Source organism: Molossus molossus, unplaced genomic scaffold, assembly GCF_014108415.1.
Source record: "Molossus molossus isolate mMolMol1 unplaced genomic scaffold, mMolMol1.p scaffold_m16_p_17, whole genome shotgun sequence".
Classification (NCBI taxonomy): Eukaryota; Metazoa; Chordata; class Mammalia; order Chiroptera; family Molossidae; genus Molossus; species Molossus molossus.
This window is the reverse complement of record NW_023425352.1, coordinates 21,226,852-21,248,891: the sequence shown is the minus strand read 5'-3', so window position 1 is coordinate 21,248,891 and position 22,040 is coordinate 21,226,852. Positions and strand designations below refer to the sequence as shown.

At 39.4% G+C, this 22,040-nt stretch overlaps 1 protein-coding gene across 3 annotated transcripts in view; it reads right to left on the bottom strand.

Moving 5' to 3' along the window:
- Positions 1 to 22,040, bottom strand: part of NT5C2 (5'-nucleotidase, cytosolic II) — a 98,270-nt gene that overhangs the window by 74,321 nt on the left and 1,909 nt on the right. For all 3 annotated transcript variants that reach the window (XM_036264712.1, XM_036264713.1, XM_036264714.1), the window contains exon 2: positions 9,929 to 10,047. In XM_036264712.1, the coding sequence (XP_036120605.1) occupies positions 9,929 to 10,029 (101 nt within the window). In that variant the 5' untranslated portion in view covers positions 10,030 to 10,047. The remainder of the gene's footprint in view (positions 1 to 9,928; positions 10,048 to 22,040) is intronic.

The window sequence follows — 22,040 nt, the reverse complement described above, 5'->3', positions numbered from 1 at the left end:
TTGCAGTTTCTTTTAAAATAAGGCAAAAGACTAGTAAATAAAAAATTCACAAGTCCAATTACTATCAAATTTCAGTTCAAGATGCTGAATTCATAAGCTATTTTCACAAAGAAAGAGCCAACACACTTATAGAAATTCTTCTGTACTGTAATCATCAAAACTTTAAAAGGATAAAGCCAAATACCTGACTTCAGCATCCTGGGCACAGTCAGTGTGGAAAGCAGATGAAAAATGTAATTGTTCCATTCTTGGATTGGTAGATAACCAATTCTGATCTGTATTGATCACTACTAGAATCTAGGTGTTAAACAAAAAACTGTTTAAGAGGTAATTAACTAACCTGCCTTCTTCAAGCCACTATAAAATCTGAGCAGCTCAGCCTATTTCTGACCACATAGTAGAACATATAAGGGTTTGGCCTAATAATTATCCACAGCCTAGAAAAGTCAACAACTATAATAAGGAAATGGAAGAACAACAGTCATACATTCTGAAGGCTAATTTCTTAATAATGACACATGACCATCATTTCCATATTGAAATTTAGAAGACTGCCCTGGCCGGTTTGGCTCAGCAGTTAGAGCATTGGCCCGTGGACCGGAAAGTCCCGGGTTCAGTTCCCACTTAAGGGTTTGTACCTCGGCTGCAGTAAGTGCCTCGCCCCAGTTGGGGTCGTGTGGGTGGCAACCACTTGATGTATCTCTCTCACATTGATGTTTCTCTCTCTCTTCTTCCCTCTCTCCCTCCCACTCTATCTGAAGATAAGTGCAAAAATGTCCTCGGGTGAGGATAAAAGAAAAAAAAAGAAACTTAAAAGACTAATATTAAGTAGGAAAGAAGCTGGAAGTCAGATGTTTATTTACTTAACTAAAAGTATTCAGCTTCTTCTAAAAGTGAATTCTAGCCCTGGCCAGTTTGGCTCAGCGGTTAGAGCGTCAGCCCGTGAACCAATGAGTTGCAGGTTCGATTCCGGCCAAGGGCATATACCCCAGTTGCAGTTCGTCCCCAGCCCTGGTCAGGGTCGTGCGGGAGGCAACCAGTCAATGTGTCCCTCTCATGTCGATGTTTCTCTCTCTCTCCCTTTCTCTCCCTCTCTGACCCTCCCACTCTATTTAAAGAAAAATAGAAAAATATCCTCGGGTGAGGATTAAAAAAAAAAGTGAATTCTAAGGTATTTCATACAATGTACAGTTTATGACAAATGATCACAATAGTCTGCCTAATTTAGCCAATGATAAATTACCATCTCCAATAAATGTCTTTAAGAAAATGCCCTGGAAACAGAATACGCTACAAATTGATTTAACTAGAAAATTTAAATGTCTTCTAAATGGTTTCAATGAAAAATTTTAATTAGCAAAAGCAAATACCCACAAGAATTCAAAATCCCAATTTTTTTATATTAAAAAGAAATTTTACAATATGCTACAATGAATGAACCTTGAGAACAGTATGCTCAGTGAAGCCAGTCACAAAAAGAAAAATACTGTATGATTCCACTTACATGAAGTACTTAGTCAAAAATCATAAAGACAAAGTATAATAATGGTTGCTTGCCAGGGGCTGGAAGAAGGGGAGAAGGAGGAGTTATTGTTTAATAGGTACAGAGTTCCAATTTTACATGAAAGAAGTTACAGGGATGGATGACGGTGATGGTTGCATAATGTGAATGCATTTACTACCACTGAACACTTAAAAATAGTGAAGATGGTAAATTTTATGTTGTGCATACTCTGCAACAATAAAAAAAGAAAAAAAAGTTTTAAATTATCTAAAAATTCAAACCCATGAGGATGCTTTTCTATTTCTATTATTTCAGATTGCACTCAGCTATATAAAGAATGCTGGGTGTTGAGCCTGTCCAAATTCTTCCAGGAAATATCATTCCAAATGAGTCAGAAGTACACTCAGGCTATGACATATTAAATACAATTAGGACACTTGATGTTTACCAGATGATCTCTCTTCATTGCATAATTCTAACCCTTTTTTCCACTGATAAATGTTACATCATAACCAAATGTATATATATATTTTTAAATATGTTTTTATTGATTTTTTAGACAGAGAGGAAGGGAGAGTGGGAAAGAGACAGAAACACCAATGAGACAGAAACACTGATTGGCTGTCTCCTACACACCCCATACTAGGGATGAAGCCTGCAACCTGGGGATGTGCCCTGACCAGGAACTGAACCAATGACCTCTTGATGCATGGGGCGATGCTCAATCCAGAGCCATACCAACCGGGCCCAAAGGTATACTTTATAGCAAAAAGACAAAGCAAATAGTTGAACAGAAAGTATAAAACACCTCTCTCCATATAAATCTTTCCCAAATGCAAGTTATGTATATTTTATTTATATAGATATACATAAACACTATTTTATACTTTAATTTCCATGTACATCTAGCAACATGTCTCACACATTGCAGAGAACCATTAGTATCCCTGACTGATTTTGAGTCTTCATACCTTGATGGAAACCTGGAATGTTTTTACTTTTTCAGGGTTTAAGGAATAACAACCGCCTAAACACCTAGAAATGCTACACAGGTCAGCAGATGTTTCTGCTTGATAGAGTTAGATCAATTTGTTATGAAATACCTTGTTTCCTTTGAATAAACACACAACAGAAAATTGTCATGAGGTTTGAAACCCATTGAAATAATGATCTGTTGGGCCAGTGACTAGAAATGTTCAGCCTATTTTCACTTGTAGGTCAGTTTATTTAAAGACTCTAACATGCAGTTGTGGATCATAAGCTCCCAAGTAAGCAATTACTAATTTGCAATAAACATTACTGAGCATAGTTTTTAAAGTTGGAAAAAAACTTAGGTAGCTTCCTATATAATCCCATCTGTTTACATATGAAGAAACCACCACCCAGAGAGGCAAACTGGCCTCCTCAGGATCATAATATCAAAAACCTGAATCCAGCTCTTCTGTCTCTGATGACAACTGTTTACTTATTTTTCACTGCTTAGAACTAATTTCAGAGACAGCATCATAATCTTGTATTTTGTCATCTTCACTAATGTTCCTACCTCCAATGTATCATAAATATACTCTGTATCTCTCAGATATTTACTTTTTTTTTTTATCCTCACCCGAGCACATCTTTCCATTTTTTGTTCAGATAGAGTGGGAGGGAGAGGAAGAGGGAGAGAGAGAAGACATTTACATTTTTAAAGTGGATTGCATTTCCTGTAGATTTTAATGATTAAAATTACGTAAATTTTTTGGTTCTTTGACACATACCACTAGTATAAATATAGCTTATTTTTCTTTCTCTGGTAGATCTGCACCACTAAGTGATCAAAATAGAAAACTGGAGGCCATAAAACAAAGTAAATGGGTATATTGCCTACAGTGGGATGGAATGGAGCTTCTACCTTGTCAAAACAGAGATTTGTCATCAGCCAACATTTTTAATTTAGGTCACATTCTTGAGCTCCAGGGGTATGTGAAATATAAATATTTGTTGGACGAAGCTAAGGAAAAAGGATGGCTTCCACTGCATGAAGCTGTTGGTTCAACCCATTCAACAAATACTTGAAATTGTTTTGAATGGTGAGAAAACATAAAACCCCTTTGACCAAACCAAATCATGAACGTAGAAGTTATGAGTATTCCCAAAGAACATAACAAGCAAAAAGAAAAAGAAGAAAAGAAGATTATTTGGAATTTGGAGAAGATGGTATACGTTTTAAACTCAGAATACAAAAATTAGCACATTTCAGGGGGTTCAGAGTTCAATGTTTGCATCCTTCCAAGAATGTGACACAGTTTGGCAGGAAGGTTATCATAAAAAGGATCAGAGTTTGTATATATCATGAATTAATTGATTTGAATATAAAGCCTTTTGCTTTTGAAAGTTAGTATTTAAGCCCTGGAAGGTATGGCTCGGCAGATGGAGTGTTGGCCTGTGGACCAGGGTGTCTCCGGTTTGATTCCGGCCAAGGGCATGTACCTTGGATGCGGTTCGTCCCTGGTCCCAGTGGGGTCATGTAGGTAGCAAACCGATAGATGTGTCTCTCTCATATCAATGTTTCTCTCTCTTCCTCCCACTCTGTCTGAAGATAAATGTAAGAAGAATATCCTTGGGTAAGGAATTAAAAAAAAAAAAGTCGGTATTTAATTTTCACCTTGAACTATTCCCTGGACATAAAAGTTTTCAAAAGACTATTATATAGTATAAGTAGTACTTACAATATTTGTCCTTATAATACATTATTATTTTTTTATCCTCACCCAAGGACATTTTCCCATTTTTTGTTCAGATAGAGTGGGAGGGGGAGAGAGACAGAGAAACATCAACATGAAAGGGACACATCGAGTGGCTGCCTTCCACAGAACCCAACCAGGGCCAGGGACAAACTGCAACCGAGGTACATGCCCTTAGCGGAAACTGAACCCGGGTCTCTCTGGACCGCAGGCCGGCGCTCTAACCGCTGAGCAAAACCAGCCAGGGTCTTATATTTTTAAATAATGTAAACATTAATATTGTGGTAAATAAAATTTTAAAAAGTTACACAGTGAGTGACCTACCAAAAGGCAAATGTCACCAATCCCTTTAAAAACCGACCAGGGACTTACGGGGACTCGGCTCCTCCCACAACCACATCAAAACTACAACTAAACTACAGAACAACCATCATTCAAAACCACCTGAAATTGGGCTGAATGGAAGTCCTGCAACTAAAAAATTAAAAAAGAAGTCACATAGAGAATGGTAGGAGGGGTGGAGGTGCATCCCACACCCACATAGGGCAGACAAAAATCAGGAGGGATACCTCGGCTGTGAAGGTCTTCCCTGAGGAGTGAGGGGTCCCCATCCCATACCAGGCTCCCAGCTCAGGGTTCCAGCCAGGAAGAGAAGTCCTCATAACTACTGGCTGTAAAAACCAGCGGCAACTGAGGCTGAGGTTGCTGGAGCCCCAGGCAGTTCCTCTTAAAGGGCCCATACACGGACTTACTCGGACTTGGCTCCCTCTGAACTCGGAGAGGAGGCAGCTTGAAAGTCACCAGAGACATACAGGGAAGAAGTGAACTGTTTGGCCTTGGAGGAGGGCTGGAGAGGCAGTTTTCTCTAGGACGGACGTGCTGGCGGAGGCCTTTGTTCCTTTGGTGAGCCCTTCCCCGGGCAGCCGGCTACCACATCGGGGATTCCAGCAACCTGGCTTAACACTGTCTGCCCAGCCCTGGTAATTCCCTGAGGTTCGAGCCCACCCAAGCTGTTTCCAGTGGCTTTACCATAGGATTGGCCTGTCTTGGATCCTGCTTCAGATTTTCCTAAAATCTCTCAAACAAGCAGAAAGCCCCATACCTCTTGTTAAGTGGCCCCAGGCCTGGCACTAGAAGCAGCCAGCCATGGTTCACAACTTGGCTTTTCCTGGGCACCTCCAAGCCCAGCACAAGAAGCAGCCATCGGCAGATCACCTTGTAGCCCATGCCAGATAGAACACAGGCAGTGGCTGACCTTGCCCCAGAGCCAGCACACCCTGTGGACAGCTTTAGAACACATTGAAGCACCACAACCCAACTAACTCCACAAGTGACACACTCAATGAGTGGATTCAGTGGGTACCAAAACCCTGCTGAAGTAAATGGTGGGCTCCTACACAGCTGCTGGGCCCCTACACAGCTCATCCTCCAAGGTAGTCAGAGGCCAGTGGTCAGTGGGCACAGCCAGTCCTTGCAGCTGATCAGTCTGAATAAATCCCTCCCATTGATGAGCCAACAGCAATCAAGACTCAATTATAACAGAAAGGTGTACAGTCCACACTAGGGAGGCACCTCGAGGGCCCAGCTGGGGTGATCAGGGAGGCTGTGCCACTGAATCCTACAGAACACCTATAACAATAGGCCACCCTATGAAGCCTAGGAGCCATAGCAACTCTACCTAATACATAGAAACATAGGGAAGCAGCCAAAATGAGGAGACAAAGAAACATGTCCCAAATGAAAGAAAAGAACAAAACTCCAGGAAAAGAACTAACTACACAAAATGGAGATAAGCAATCAATCAGATGCAGAGTTCAAAACACTGTTTATAAGGATGCTCAAGAACTTAGTGAGAACTTCAAAGAACTTAAGGAGAACTCCAACGAACTTAGTGAGACCATCAACAACATAAAAAAGGACCAGTCAGAAATGAAGGAGGCACTAACTGAAATAAAGAATAATTTACAAAGAATCAATAGTAGAGTAGGTAAAGCCAAGCAAACTATCGATTTGGAATATAATAAAGCAAAAAACACTCAATCAGAACAGCAAAAAGAAAAAAAAATTCAAAAAAATGAAGATAGTATAAGGAGCCTCTGGGACAACTTCAAGCATGACAACATTCGCATCACGGGGGTCCCAGAAGGAGAAAAGAAAGAGCAAGAAGTTGAAAAACTATTTGAAAAAATAATGACAGAAAACGTCCCTAACTTGGTGAAGGAAACAGACATACAAGTCCAGGAAGCACAGAGAGTCCCAAATAGAATGAACCTGAAGAGGTCCACACCAAGATATATCATCATCAAAATGCCAAAGTTTAAAGACAAAGAGAGAATCTTAAAAGCAGGAAGAGAAAAGCAGTTAGTTACCTACAAAGGAGCTCCCATTAGGCTGTCAGACAATTTCTCACAAGAAGCTTTGCAGGCCAGAAAGGAGGAGTGGCAAGAGATATTCAAAGTGATGAAAAGCAATGACCTACAAACAAGATTATCTATCCTGCAGAGCTACCATTTAGAATTTATGGACATATACGAGTTTCCCAGACAAGAAAAAGCTAAAGGAGTTCATCACCACCAAATCAGTATTATATGAAATGTTGAAGGGTCTTCTTTAAGGAGAAGAACAAAAATATAAACAATAAAATGTCAATTAAAATATATCTATCAACAATTGAATCTACAAACAAAATGAGCAAGCAGAACAGAAACAGACTCAGAGGTACAGAGAACTTTTTGTCGCCTGCCAGATGGGCCGGGGCTGCGGAGATGAGAGAAAAAGATGAAAGAATTAAGAAGCACAAATTGGTTGTTAGACTGATGAACTTCAAAGGAAAGGGGGCAGAGAGGGTGGGATGAGATAAACCAAAGAACTTCTGTGCATATATGCATAACCAATGGACACAGACAATAGTGTGGGAAAGGCAGGACTGGGGCAGGATTGGGGAGGAGAGGGTCAATGGGGGAAAAATAAGGAACATCTGCAATACATTCAACAATAAAGATAAGTTAAAAAGTAAGCCCTGGCCAGTTTGGCTCAGCAATTAGAATGCCAGCCCATGGACCAGAGAGGCCCAGGTTCGGTTCTCGCTAAGGGCATGTACCTAGGTTGCAGTTTGTCCCTGACCCCGGTTGGGGTTGTGTGGATGACAACCACTCGATATGTCTCTCTCACATGGATGTTTCTCTCTCTCTCTTCCTCTTTCTCTCCCTCCCACTCTGTATCTCAAGATAAAATGCAAAAATGTCCTTGTGTGAGGATAAAAATAAAATAAAAAAATAAATAAAAACCAACTATTAATACAATAATTAACTTTTACATCATTCAATATCAAATAACTATTCTCTTCAAAATATTAATTCTTCTGAAATACTAAAATGTTACCTAATTCTGACCTAGCTTTGTACAGAGAATGGAATCAGAATTATTTTTTGTCAGAATTACTGTTACCTGTATAAACTACTTTAGACATCTTTCCAGAAGAATTTTAAAAGTAGTATTTCCTCTTTCCTCTAGCTCCAAAACACATTAAGTAATTATGAGTTGTTGAAGACTTCACAGAATTCTCATACAACTTTTTAGCACTACCAATACACCAGGCATTTTTACTTACTCCTGGTTTTCCTTAAAAATGGGAGCAGAGATAGTTCTAGTAGGGCCCAGATCTTTCTATCCCATGAATCAAAGAAGGTAGAAACTTCTCATTTCTGTCTAAAAACAAATGATTCCTAAATGCAGTTACCTATTCCAAGTATCTTAGCTACTTAAGATTTAGGTAGAAGCAGCCATTTAATTGAATCTATTAAAAGTGTTCGAAAATACATTTTAAACTTTTAAAGAAAAAAGAATTTGAAAAATATTTAAAGTCTTAAATTAATATAAGAAAACATTGCTAATACCCACATTCAAATTAACACACAGTACCCAGTAGCACAATTTTAAAATTCTACTGAAAAAGTATAATCAGTTTGTGGTAAATGTCAATTAAGAATTTCATTCTTGCCCTGGCCGGTTTTGCTCAGTGGTTAGAGCATCGGCCTGTGGTCCAGAGAGACCCAGGTTCAGTTCCCGCAAAGGGTGCGTACCTCGTTTGCAGTTCGTCCCTGGCCCTGGTTGGTCGTGCAGGTGGCAGCCACTCGATGTGTCCCTTTCACGTTGATGTTTCTCTCTCTCTCTCTTCCTCTCTCTCCCTCCCACTCTACCTGAACAAAAAAAATGGAAAATGTCCTTGGGTGAGGATAAAAGAAAAAAGAATTTAATTCTTGCCCAGCCAGTGTGGCTCAGTGGATTGAGAGTCGTCCCATGGACTCTGATTCCCGGTCAGGGCACATTCCTGGATTAAAGGCTCCATCCCCAGTAGAGGGTGTGCAGGAGGCAGCCAACTGATGTTGCTCTCTCCCTTGCTCTCTCTCTAAAAAAAAATAAATAAATACAAACGTATAAATAATTTCATTCTTGCCTGGCTGGTGTGGGTCACTGGTTGAACACTAACCCATGCACCAAGAGGTTGCTGGTTCGATTCCCAGTCAGGGCATATGCCCAGGTTGTGGGCCCAATCCCCAGTAGGTGGCCAATCAATGTTCTCTTTCATCGATGTTTCCATCTCTCTCTCCCTCTCCCTTCTTCTCTCTCTAAAATCAATAAAGAGCCCTGACCAATTTTGCTCAGTGGTTGGAGTGTCAGCCTGTGGTCCAGAGAGACCCAGGTTCAGTTCCTGCTAAGGGCACGTACCTCGGTTGCAGTTTGTCCCCGGCCCTGGTTGGGTCGTGCAAGTGGCGACCACTCGATGTGTCCCTTTCACGTTGATGTTTCTCTCTCTCTCTCTCTCCCTCCCACTCTATCTGAACAGAATATTGAAAAGTGTCCTCAGGGGAGAATAAATAAATAAATAAATAAACAAAATAAAATCAATAAAGAAAAAAAATTTTTTAAAAAAGAATTTGGTTCTTGCCCGGCCAGTGTGGCTCAGTGGTTGAGCATCAAACCATGCACCAAGAGGCTGCTGGTTCGATTCCCAGTTAGGGCACATGCCCACGTTGCAGGCGTGTGCAGGAGGCAGCCGATCAATCTTTCTCTCTCTCCCCCCCGTCACCCCTTTCTCTCTATCTAAAAATCAATAAAAACATTTTTTTTTTTAATAAAAAGGTTCATTCTTTTCTTTTTTGTTTGTTAATCTTCACCTAAGAATATTTTTCTATTGATTTTTTTAGAGAGAATGGAAGGGAGAAAGGAGAGAAACATCCATGTAAGAGAGACATATTGATTGGTTGCCTCCCACATGGCCCCCAACTGGGGCCAGGGATCAAACCTGCAACCCAGGTACATACCCCCGACCAGAAATCAAAACCTCTATCCTTTGGTCTGAGGGCTGACACTCTAACCACAAGCAAAACCAGCCAGGGCAAGAATTTTATTCTTACTGAGTGAGGTTCAATTTTCTAGCAGCTGAAGACTTTCTGCTATTAAGGACTTTTATTTTTTATTAATAAGCAGCAATGCGAAATTTAAAAAGAAAGGCAGCAGCAGTATGGTGTACTAGTGGTTAAAAGTCTAGACTTTGGGCTAGGTTTGAACTATAAACTTGTTATATAATCTAGGATAAATTACCTAACTTCCCTGTACATTAATTTCATCATCTGTAGAATTAAGATAATGTGTCCACTTTATAGAGATGTTCTGAGGATTAAAAAGACAAAAATCTTACCGATGATAGGCTTCTCGACGATACTTTTTCAGGGCATGTTTATCCATGTTAGCAGGCAGATCTGCTGCATTCTGTAACCGATCACTCCAGGAGGTTGTCATTTTATTCTATGCTGAATTCTAGAAAAAAAATCAGTATTGTCATTTAGTAGCTTAATATTGGTATCTTTATGCTTATTTTTTTTTTCTTTATTGATTTTTAGAGAGAGAAGAAAGGAGGAGGAGAGATAGATAGAAACATCAGTGAGAGAGAACATCGACTGGCCACCTCCTGCTTGCCCCCCCCCCCCCACTGGGGATTGGGCCCACAACTTCGGCATGTGCCCTGACCAGGAATCGAACTGGCCGGACTACGCTTATTTTTTTAAAAATACATTTTATTGATTTTAGAGAAAGAGGAAGTGAGAGGGAGAGATACAGAAACACTGATGAGAAACATCAATTGGCTGCCTCCTGCATGCCTCACACCAGGTATGAAGCCCACAAACTTGCATGTGCACTGCCCGGGAATCAAACCATTGACTTTTTGATGCATGGGATGACAATCAACCACTGAGCTACATCGGGTGGGTTGATACCTGATTTTTTTTTTTTTAACTAGAAAAATTCTAAACTTGCAACTACCCATCAATTTAAATATATTTTATATGTGCCCGGCCAGTGTGAGTCAGTGGACTGGGTGTCATCCCACGGACTGAGATGTCTCGATTCGATTCCCAGTCAAGGCACATGCCTGGGTTTCGGGCTCGATCCCTAGTAGGGGGTGTGCAAGAGGCAGCCAATTGATGTTTCTCTCTTATATCAATGTTTCTCTCTCTTTCCCCCTTCCTCTCTCTCTAAAAAATCAATAAAAAAATATTAAAAATATATATATATGCTGACACTTCTCAAGTATATAAATTTAGGAAAATGTTTCACATGATAATTTCTATACAGAAAGATCATATATATCACTTCAAAATAATAAAGCACAACTAACTTTAATCCCAAAAATCAAGAAAAGGGACTAAGACCACAGATTTATTATAAAAATATGTAATTTTCACCCTGGCCAGTATGGCTACGTGGTTAGAACGACAGACTGCCGACCAAAATGTCGTGGGTTTGATTCCCAGTCAAGGGCACATACCTGCATTGCAGGTTTGATCCCTGTCCCTGGTCAAGGTCCTGCAGGAGGCAACCAATCGTATGTCTCTCTCACATGGCTGCTTCTCTCTCTCTCTCTCTCCCCCCCCAACTTCCCTCCCTCCCTCCCTTCACTCTATCTAAAAAATTCAATGGAAAAATATCCTTGGGTAAGGATTAACCAAACAAAACCACATAATTTTCAGTTAATGTTTCAAAATGTGTAAAGTACACAATCTCTAAATCAATATACTAAGCTCAATCAATGGTGGTACAAATGTAAGTAATGAATATTTGATTTCTAATTTTATTATACTTTATATAAAAAGCATCTTTCAGCTGGCATAAAAGACTATAAACTAGAAATAATAAACTAAAACATTTCACCTCGTTAGAGTGAACATTTAAAATGAAGTGGGCAGCTAAATGTCTATCTTAAATACTTTAACACTAGGCACTGTTCTAGGTTTCATTTCTATTTTTAACGTTTTCATCTGTAAACAATTTTAAATAAAGATGAAAATTACCCTTTCAAAGATAAGAAATTTTTAACATTTTATTAAAATACCAATGTTTGTCAAAACAGACTCACAGATACATTGCTGATGAGTACATAAAAATGGTATAGCACTTTGGAAAACATTTGCCATTTCTTTGAAAGGTAAATTTAGCCCAGTCAGTGTGGCTCAATGGATTGAGAGTTGTCCCATGAACTGAGAGGCCCCGCTTTGATTCCTGGTCAGGGTACATGCTAGGTTTCAGGCTCAATTCCCAGTACGAGGAGTGCAGAAGGCAGTTGATCAATGTATCTCTCTCTCAGCAATGTTTCTCTCTCCCTCCCTTCCTTGCTCTCTGAAACATCTGTAAAAATATTTTTTTTAAAGTTAAGGTTATATCTATGTCCCAACCTTTCTACTCCTAAGTAATTATCCAAGAGAAATGAAAGCATCAATCTATATAAAGATTAATACACAAATATTCAATAGCAGCTTTGTTAACCTCCAGAAACTGAAAACAACCTAAATGTCTACCAACAGGTTAATGGACTTCATACAATAGTCTACTACTATACAATAAAAAGGAATGAACTACTGGTATACAACCTAAATAAATATCAAAATTATGCTGAGTGAAAGCAGATAGACAAAAATAAGTGCAAACTGTATGATTCCATTTACATAAAATTCTAGAAAATGCAAATGAATTTATAATGACAAAAAACAGATCAGTAGCCCTGGCCGGTTTGGCTCAGCAGTTGGGAGCGTCAGCCTGTGGACCAGAGAGTCCTGGGTTCAGTTCCCGCTAGGGGCACGTACCAAAAAAACAAAAACAAAAACAAAAAAACCAGATCAGTGGTTGCCTAGGGTGGAAGACTGAGGCTGAGAAGGAGCCCAAGGAAACTTTGGGGGATAATATGTTCATTACCTTGATTACAGTGATTGTTTCACAGGTGTATACATATGTCAAAACTTATTGTACACTCTAAAATATGTGGATTGTTGTACATATTTACACCTCAATAAAACTATTTTTTTAAGTCAGGCTTTTTTTTCTCTTTCCTAACAAATCAGAGGTAGTAATTATACAAAGAAAAGATTTCCCCTATATTTTTATTTTTATTACTTTCTTCAAATTATTTGCAGGAAAAATTCAAAGGACTTTCTTGGATCATTCATGGATTAAGCAAAATACATTTTATTTTAAAAATTCAACTTATAGCCCTGGCCAGTTTGGCTCAGCGGTTAGAGCGTCGGCCTGCAGTCTGAAGAGACCCGGGTTCGGTTCCCGCTAAGGGCACGTACTTCGGTTGCAGTTTGTCCCCGGCCCTGGTTGGTCGTGCGGGTGGCAGCCACACGATGTGTCCCTTCACGTCGATGTTTCTCTCTCTCTCTCTCTCTTCCTCTCTCTCCTTCTCACTCTATCTGAACAAAAACTGGAAAAAAATATCCTCGGGTGAGGATTTAAAAAAAAAAAAAAAATTAAACTTAATAGTCTTAGCAAAGGTCACACAAAACTTTATTCAATTAAAAATTTAAACATAATTAAATAACCATATTATAACTAAAATGGGGTAAAATCTGCCATGAAGTCTACAATTATGTGAAGGTAAAGGAGTGGGATTATCTTAAATCATTATCTTCAAGCAATTCCTCATACGACATTTTCTTATGATCTTAACACATCTTAACATTACTATGACAGACTTAACTCTATCCAGCGACAGTCTAATGCTTAACTACATTTCATAGTAACAATAAAAATTAAAGAAAATTCTTAATCATCTGGCCCCCCAAAAAGTTCCAATAAGTTGGTACACATTTCACTTGTCACCTATTTATAGTGTTGAGCTTAAAAGTAATTTTTCAATAAGGTACTGCAGTAACTAATACTAAATAAACAGCTCTGATTTTAATTAATTCCTTTCAAACAATAGTGGTACAGTTAGATAACTGTTTCAATATAAAATATCTAGCCGCAAAGTAGTTGTACCTGAAGAGTAACAACTGAAATGAACTCTTAAGCACTTAAAATATTGTAGTCTCACACTTTAAAAATACTTCATCCGCAAAACATACACAGTTCCCTTCACCACTAACATAACCCTCCCCCAAAGAAAGGGAAACCAGCTGCCCCAACAGCTCCAGGCAACTGCTGAAAACAGGAAGCAAAGAGTAACTGAAACTGTGGGGTAAGTCTGGTTAGCAATCTGCAGTCTGATTAGCAAAGCCATTTTAAATGTGTTTCAGGACATGTCAGTAATTCACTTGGAAAGAAGTGAGTAGCACCATAAACATATGTACAAAGGTCTTTCAGGCAAAGTGTTTAACAAACACATGGCAATTTGAATCAAATATTTGTTTTTCTTTTTGTTTGTTTTAGTGACCCAAACATATTTAAGTAGTAGTGTGAAATAGCCCCCGATCAGAGCCCAGACAAAATATATTTTGGCATTATCAAATTTTTTTCATTAACAGCCTGTTGGGAAAACTTTTGAGCATGTACCTCCAATATAGTATCTACATTACTAAATAAATATGCAGAAATTTATAAAGGATGACCTAAATAGAAAATCATGTTTTCTTCACCCCGGAGGACCACTGATCTGATTTTCTCAATCATTTGGCAATGGGGAGGCCCTACAAAATATTCATTTTTCAATGGAATAAGTGTGTCAATATAGATAATAAAGTAATGATAACAGTAAGTAAATATGAGCACTGAAGTGTTTTACTGAACTTCATTGGAATTTATTTTGTGAAATATAAACCTTGGAATCTATAAGTTTTATAAACAACCATTCTCATTCTAAGAACATTGAACGCTGCTCTGAAACAAATGGAAAGGATAATTCTGAATGGTTTCTTCAAACTTTCTCACCAATCTGAAATTTACTTAGTCTTTTTTTTTTAATTGAATTTTGAGAGAGAGAAAGGGGGTGGGAAAAAGAGAGAAAATGAGAGCGAGAGAGTAAGTGGAAAAGAGAGATGGATTTTGTCGTTCCACCTATTTATGTATTCATTGGTTGATTCTTGTATGTACCCTGACAAGGATGGAACCAAAAGAACTACCCAGCCAGGGCTCATTTTAGTCTTCAGAGATACAACTTTAATTGCATATTACACATATTAAGATAGTTTACTTTATGGAAGAGGAAAAACTAAAGCTATATCCTCCAATTGTACGCCTGGTATCATACTAAGTAAACATATTTTACACATAGCCCTTGATAACCTTAGTTCTTGACACATGAGCAAGTAAATAGTTTTAAATAGTTCACGACAAAGAGGTTTTGTTCATTTTTTGTTAATCCTCACCCAAGGATCTTTTTTCCATTGATTTTTTTTTAGAGATAGCAAAAGGGAGAGAAGGAGCGGGAGAGAGAGAGAAACATCAATGTGAAAGAGACACAATGATTAGTTGCTGCACTCACCCTGACCATGGGGCTGTCTGGGGCTGGAATCTGCAACCCAGGTACATGCCCTTGACTGGGAATTGAATCTGCAACCCTTCGATGCACAGGCTGACACTCTAACCACTGAACGACGCTGGCCAGGGTGGGGGTTTTTTTCTTTCATTTTTCATTTCCCTGTTCTCATTCAGAGTTCTTTGAATCATTTGCCCCACATTGTACTGTACATTCCTATTAAAGGCCAACTTTAGTTTGCACACCAAGTGAAGGAGACAGCTAACAAATTCGAATTAATAAATCGCACCTACCTACCCACACATATCACTTGCTATCCTCTTACCCTTTTTTTTTCCTTCACATTAACACTTCCAGACATAATATATGACAGTTTGTGTACTGTCAGTCCCTTTCTCTAAATTGTAAGCTCCGCCCTGGCCGGTTTGGCTCAGCGGTTAGAGCCTTAGCCTGCGGTCCACAGAGACCCGTGTTTGGTTCCCGCTAAGGGCATGTACCTTGGCTGCAGTTTGTCCCCGGCCCTGGTTGGGTCGTGTGGGCGGCGGCCACTCGATGTGTCCCTTTCACATCGATGTTTCTCTCTCTCTCTTCCTCTCTCTCCTTCCTGCTCTATCTGAATAAGAAATGGGAAAATGTCCTTGGGTGAGGATAAAAAAAAAGTAAATAAATAAATTGTAAGCTCCATGAAGGTGAGACTTACTGTGTTTGCTACTATATTCCCAGTTCCTTGAACAACAGTTTAATACACACTGGCAGAAATAAGTGAACTCTTTTTCTTTTATCCTCACTCGAGGACATTTTTCCATTTTTTATTCAGACAGAGCAGGAGGGAGGGAGAGAGGGAGAGAGGGAGAGAGGGAGAGAGGGAGAGAGGGAGAGAGGGAGAGAGGGAGAGAGAGAGAGAGAGAGAGAGAGAGAGAGAGAGAGAGAGAGAGAGAGAAAGAAACAGCGATGTGAAAGACACATCAAGTAGCTGACAACCCGCATGACCCAACCAGGGCCGGGGGCAACCGAAGTACATGCCCTTAGCGGGAACTGAGCCTGGGTCTCTCTGGACCGCAGGCCAACGCTCTAACCGCTTAGCCAAACCGGCCAGAGCAGAAATAAGTGAACTCTTAAACCTCTAGGCTTGAGCTCTTGCCTTTCAGCAGCTAATTCTGTGTAAGCCTGAAATTGCAAGAATATTGTACAAGTTTCTTTTAATGTTCTAAATGAATCCTTGTGAAATCTTACTCTTGGTTCAGAAATGCCTAAGACTCTTGGCTTGATTAATGTAATATGCTGCTAACATTTCAACATCAGGCCTTAGAACAAAAGGTTCCTTGTTCACGGATGGAAAATAAAACTGAGAAGAAATCTTGTCAAGTAAAAAATGCAGTACCTGTTGCCTTGACAATTTGTTTTTCTTCTTCAAGCAACAACATGCTCCAATCTCTAATCTGAAATTGTAACTAGAAAAATATAAATTTATTTCTATTTTCCTAAAGTTTCAATATTACATAAAAATGACCTGAACTTATGTTCTCCTAACATTCTACTGCTGTTATTTCTAGAATTCCATTACCTCTACCATACCACACAAAATGCCACTTATTTGTTCCACATCAGCATAATTAGGTTGCTTCTAACGGAATGTTTTGAGTAATACCATACCTTGAGTAACATGGATACTGACCCAAAGGAATAAGAGAGCATGTAAAGAAGACATTTTAAAAGATTGTGAGGATACGTAGCATGCCATCTACTTCTTCTATAATTAACTAAGGTCTTTCAAAAGCATAAAGGTTAACAGAGCCAGTTTTTACATTCAGCCAATATATACTTTGTGCCTTTAGTAATGATTCTTGCTTTTTTTAAAGCAGGTAAAAAAAATTCTCCTTTATTTAGAAAAAGAACTCATTCTCTTTATCAAATAAGTTCCTACTCACCATTCAACTTTGTTTTCGCTGTTACCTTTCCTCTTACAAAATAAAAAAACAGAAAAATCAGAAAGACAAAAATAATCACCATAGTATTTCCACCTTTTCATATATAAATTCATATTTACAGCTTAGTTCATTTATATGGTAAAAGTTCAGAGATATGCATGCATTCAATGCCTTAATGCTATCGTAATAATACCTAACATTTATAGAGTGGTTGCTTTTTTTTCATGTGTTATTCTAAGCACTATACATATTTTATCTAATTGACTTCTCACAACAACAGTATGAATTAGGTACTATTATCTTCATTATACAAGGAAGAAAACAGCATAGGCAAGTTAAACAATTTGACCAACGTCAATGAATTACACTTGCGGCCAAGTGTATAGATTCTGGAGCCATACTGTATGGGTTCAAACCTGGTTCTAGCACTAACAAACTCTGTGACTAAACAAATTATACAATCACTTCAGTTTCTTCTACTCCAAAATGGTCAGATTCAGTGCATCAAGTGCAAGGTGCTAAGTATAGTGCCTGACACATAGTCCTTAATAAATTATTTATACTGCTAGAGCCCACGGTGTTTAATACCTGCAGCCTCTGCACACTGCAGTACTTTATGTTTGGAAAAATGTTATAATAGCTTTCTACTTTCAGAGTCAAAACTTCAGATTACCCATTAGGTGCCAAGGGCTATACAATTTCACACATTTTTTCACGTCAATCTAAGTATTCTAAATCTAATGTCCTATCTGTAGGTGTGTGTTTTTCCTGAAAGCTCTTAGCACCACATAAAATTATCTCATCAACCCATTATAGAGGTAAATACTTTAAAAATATAACATTTATTGCCTGGCCGGTGTGGCTCAGTGGTTGAGCATCGATCCATGCACCAAGAGGTCACTGGTTCGATTCCCGGTCAGGGCACATGCCCAGGTTGTGGGCACAGTCCCCATTGGGGGACAGGCAGGAGGCGGCTAATCGATGTTCTCTCTCATTGATGTTTCTATTTCTCTCTCCCTATCCCTTCTTCTCTCTCTAAAAATCAATAAAAAAAATAAAAATGTCATTTATTGACTTCGGATTTGTGAAAGACTCTGTTTACTCTCTAAGTTACAGCTTGGTCATATTTATAGCATGATACCAATTAAACCCATAGATATATATTAAAATTCTTACAATTCTGATAAAGAATGTTTGAGCTGTACTTTTTAGCTGGTTTACTTAGCAGCTCTAAAACATAAACTAGAGATACACATGTCTAACTAGATTCTAACATGACTAGTTAAAAAAAGTTTGCAGCCCTGGCTGGTTTGGCTCAGCGGTTAGAGCATTGACCTGCGGTCCGGAGAGACCCGGGTTTGGTTCCCACTAAGGGTATGTACCTCGGTTGCAGTTTGTCCACGGCCCTGGTTGGTCGTGTGGGTGGCAGCCACTCGAGTGTCCCTTTCACGTCGATGTTTCTCTCTCTCTCTCTTTTTTCCTCTCTCTCCCTCCCACTCTATCTGTACAAAAAATAGAAAAATGTCCTCAGGTGAGGATAAAAAAAAAAGTTTGCAGGCTGGCCAGTGTGGCTCAATGGATTGAACGTCGTCCCATGCACTGGTTCGATTCCAGGTCAGGGCACATGCCCAGGGTTGTGGGCTCCATCCTCAGTAGGGAGCAGGCAGGAGGCAGCCAACTGATGTTTCTCTCTCCCCTTCTCCCTTCCTCTCTCTCTAAAAGTCAATAAAACATATATTTTTTTTAAAGTTTGCCAAATGTTTTCCAAGGATAACTAGTAAAATACATGTAATACTCATCTTTATAGGAAAATTATTTTTATTTATTCAGTTATTTCAATCTTCACCTAAGGATATGTTCCTATTGATTCTGAGAGAGAGAGAGAAACATCTACTGCCTGCCTCCCATACTTCTCCCCAGTTGGAGATTGAACCTGAAACCGAGGTATGTGCCCTCCCTGATGGAAAGTGAATCTGCAACCTTTTGGTACATGGGACAATGCTCCAACCACCTGAGCCACAAGCCAGGGCTAGGCAAATTAAACAAAATACTGTAGAGTAATGGAAATCTGTAGAAAAACACGTAAACTATAATAGAGAAATCTAAATTTTTACTTTCTATACTATTTTGGCCTAAGTTTAGAATCTAACACAGCTGTCCTGTCCTTATGAATTTATACGGAACAATTTTATGACAAACAGTGACAGAAAAAAGAATGTGTAACACAGCCCTGGCCAATGTGGCTTAGTTGGCTGGAGCGTTGTCCCATAGGTTTGATTCCTGGACTGAGCACATATCTGGGTTTCAGGTTCTGTACCTGGTTGGGGCGTATACAGAAGGCAACAGATCAATGTTTCTCTCACATCAATGTATCTCTCTCTCTCACTTCCTCTCTCTAAAATCAATCAATAAACATATCCTCCAGTGAGGATTAAAAAAAAAAAAGTGCGCCCTGGCCGGTTTGGCTCAGCAGTTAGAGCATCAGCCTGCGGTCCCGAGAGACCCGGGTTCGGTTCCCGCTAAGGGCATGTACCTCGGTTGCAGTTTGTCCCCGGCCCTGGTTGGTCGTGCGGGTGGCAGCCACTCAATGTGTCCCTTTCACGTCGATATTTCTCTCTCTCTCTCTTCCTCTCTCTCCCTTCCACTCTACCTGAACAAAAAAAATAGAAAAACGTCCTCGGGTGAAGATTAAAAAAAAAAAAAAAAGTGCAACACAGTTACCATATTAAAGGTAGGCTAAGAAATAATAACAGCATAAATAAACCTAAATATAAAAAGCAAAACCATTTGGTTTTTAGAAGAAAACAGAGATGAACAGCATAAAGGCAAAGAAGAATTTCTCTTTTTTAAAATTTTTTATTGATTTTTGGAGAGAGAGAGGAAGAGAGGGAGGGAGAGAGAGAGAAAGAAACATCTGTCAGATGCCTCCTACATGCCTCCTATAGGTGCTAGAGCCTGAAATCTGGGCATGTGCCCTGGCCACACCAGGCAGGGCATAGGAAGGCTTTCTTGGATAAAAAATAACACAAACCATAAAAAAAAGATGGGAAAATTTGGCAGTATTAAAATTTAACATTTATAGCCCGGCCAATGTGGCTCAAGAGTTGAGCATCGACCTATGCACCAAGAGGTCGCCAGTTCGATTCCCAGTTTAGGAACATGCCCAGGTTGTGGGCCAAATCCCCAGTGGGAGCATGCAGGAGGCGACCAATCAATGTTCTCTCTCATCGATGTTTCTCTCTCTCCCTCCCTCTCCTTTCCTCTCTCTCTAAAAAGTCAATAAAGAAAAAAGAAAGAAGAAAAATATCCTCGAGTGAGGAATTAAAAAGAAAAAAATAGCCCTGGGCAGTTTGGTTCAGGGGTCAGAGTGTCGGCCTGCGGACCAAAGGGTCGCAGGTTCGATCCCAGGCCCCCTAGTTGGGGCTGGGAGGCAACCAATTGCTGTGACATCCACGGTTCTGTTTCTTTTTTTGGAGGGGGGAGGTATGTGCCCCTAGCGGGAACTGAACCCAGGACTCTGGTCCGCAGGGACAACGCTCCAACCGCTGAGCCAAACCGACCAGGGCCATGGTTCTGTTTCTCTTTCTTTCTCTCCCTCCCTCCCTCCCTCCCTTCCATCCTACAAAAAAAATCAATAGAAAAATATTCTCAGATGAGGATTAACAAAAATATAATGAGACAGAAAAAACAGCCACCACAAACTTTGGTGACCAACCAAAGAACACAATTAAATTTAAAATGGTAAAACAAGATTTACTGTGTCAAATGATGAGGACCTTAGGACTCCATAATAATTTGCTATTAATTTCCTTAAAGCAAGTAACTTTTTCAGATCTGAACTGGAAAAAAAATACCAACTACTCACAAAAAGTTATCTTATTTCATTAATTCTGCTCTATCTGCAAGAAATTTGTGTAGAACATCTTGTAAACAGCTTACCAGAATTTCTCTAGCCAGTTATATCTCATATTATTGCTATACCATTAACCCCTCAATATATCCACTTTTACATCTCCTTACTCTCAAGTGCCACCTTCTGTATGTTCTCCCTGATCCTACCAACCTACAATTATCACTCCACCTTGAACCAAAAAATAGTAATAGCCAACATGTATAGAAAATTTAATGTATGCCAGTATTGCCTCCATGGAATTATCCCATTCAATCCATATAACCCTGTGAAATTTGTTCTAGTTTTCCCTTTTTCATGGTAAGAGAAACTGAGGAAGGCTCTCTAAGGTTAAGTTCTCCAAGGCTGCACGGACGTTAAGTGGCAAGCCAGGTCTCAAATCCGGACTCCAAAATCTAGTCCCTGAAACATATCTGATGCTATCTCCTAGCTAAAAGTATTGCCTACCTTTACTACTCACGTTATTTAACATGTTCCCTGTGATAGGTAACATTTTTTCATCGATGTTGTCTAAATAGCTCAAAATATTACATTCATTCAACAAAAATTTACTGAGAGCCTGTATGCCAGGCATTGTTGACGTCTAGGCATAAAAGCAGGTTACAAAGCCTCCATACAAATAAAAAGTAGATAAATTTTCTAGATACATGGACATCCCAGAAATATGGGTAAGTGCAAAATTAATAACAGTATGTACAGAGCAACTATACATAAAAACTATATTTAGATAAGAAATGGAAGAGCATAATTATAAATAATATGATAAAGTTGGGTTTTGTTTTTTTTGTTTTTGTTTTGTTTTTTTATCCTCACCCGAGGACATTTTTCCATTTTTTGTTCAGGTAGAGTGGGAGGGAGAGAGAGGAACAGAGAGAGAGAGAAACATCGATGTGAAAAGAACACATCGAGTGGCTGCCACCCGCACAACCGACCAGGGCCGGGGACAAACTGCAACCGAGGTACGTGCCCTTAGCAGGAACCGAACCCGGGTCTCTCAGGACCGCAGGCCGATGCTCTAACCGCTGAGCCAAACCGGCCAGGGCTAAAGTTGGGTTTTTTAACCATTTCATTGAATTACGCTTTTTGGTAAGAGTTATGCAACAAAAAGATGTATTTAAAACAAAACAAAACACATTTTGTGTGCTTTCTTTCCCCATAAAACTGTTGAAATAACCTAGAGACAGATTAATGATTATCCCTCCTAACATTCCACTGTAACTTGGCT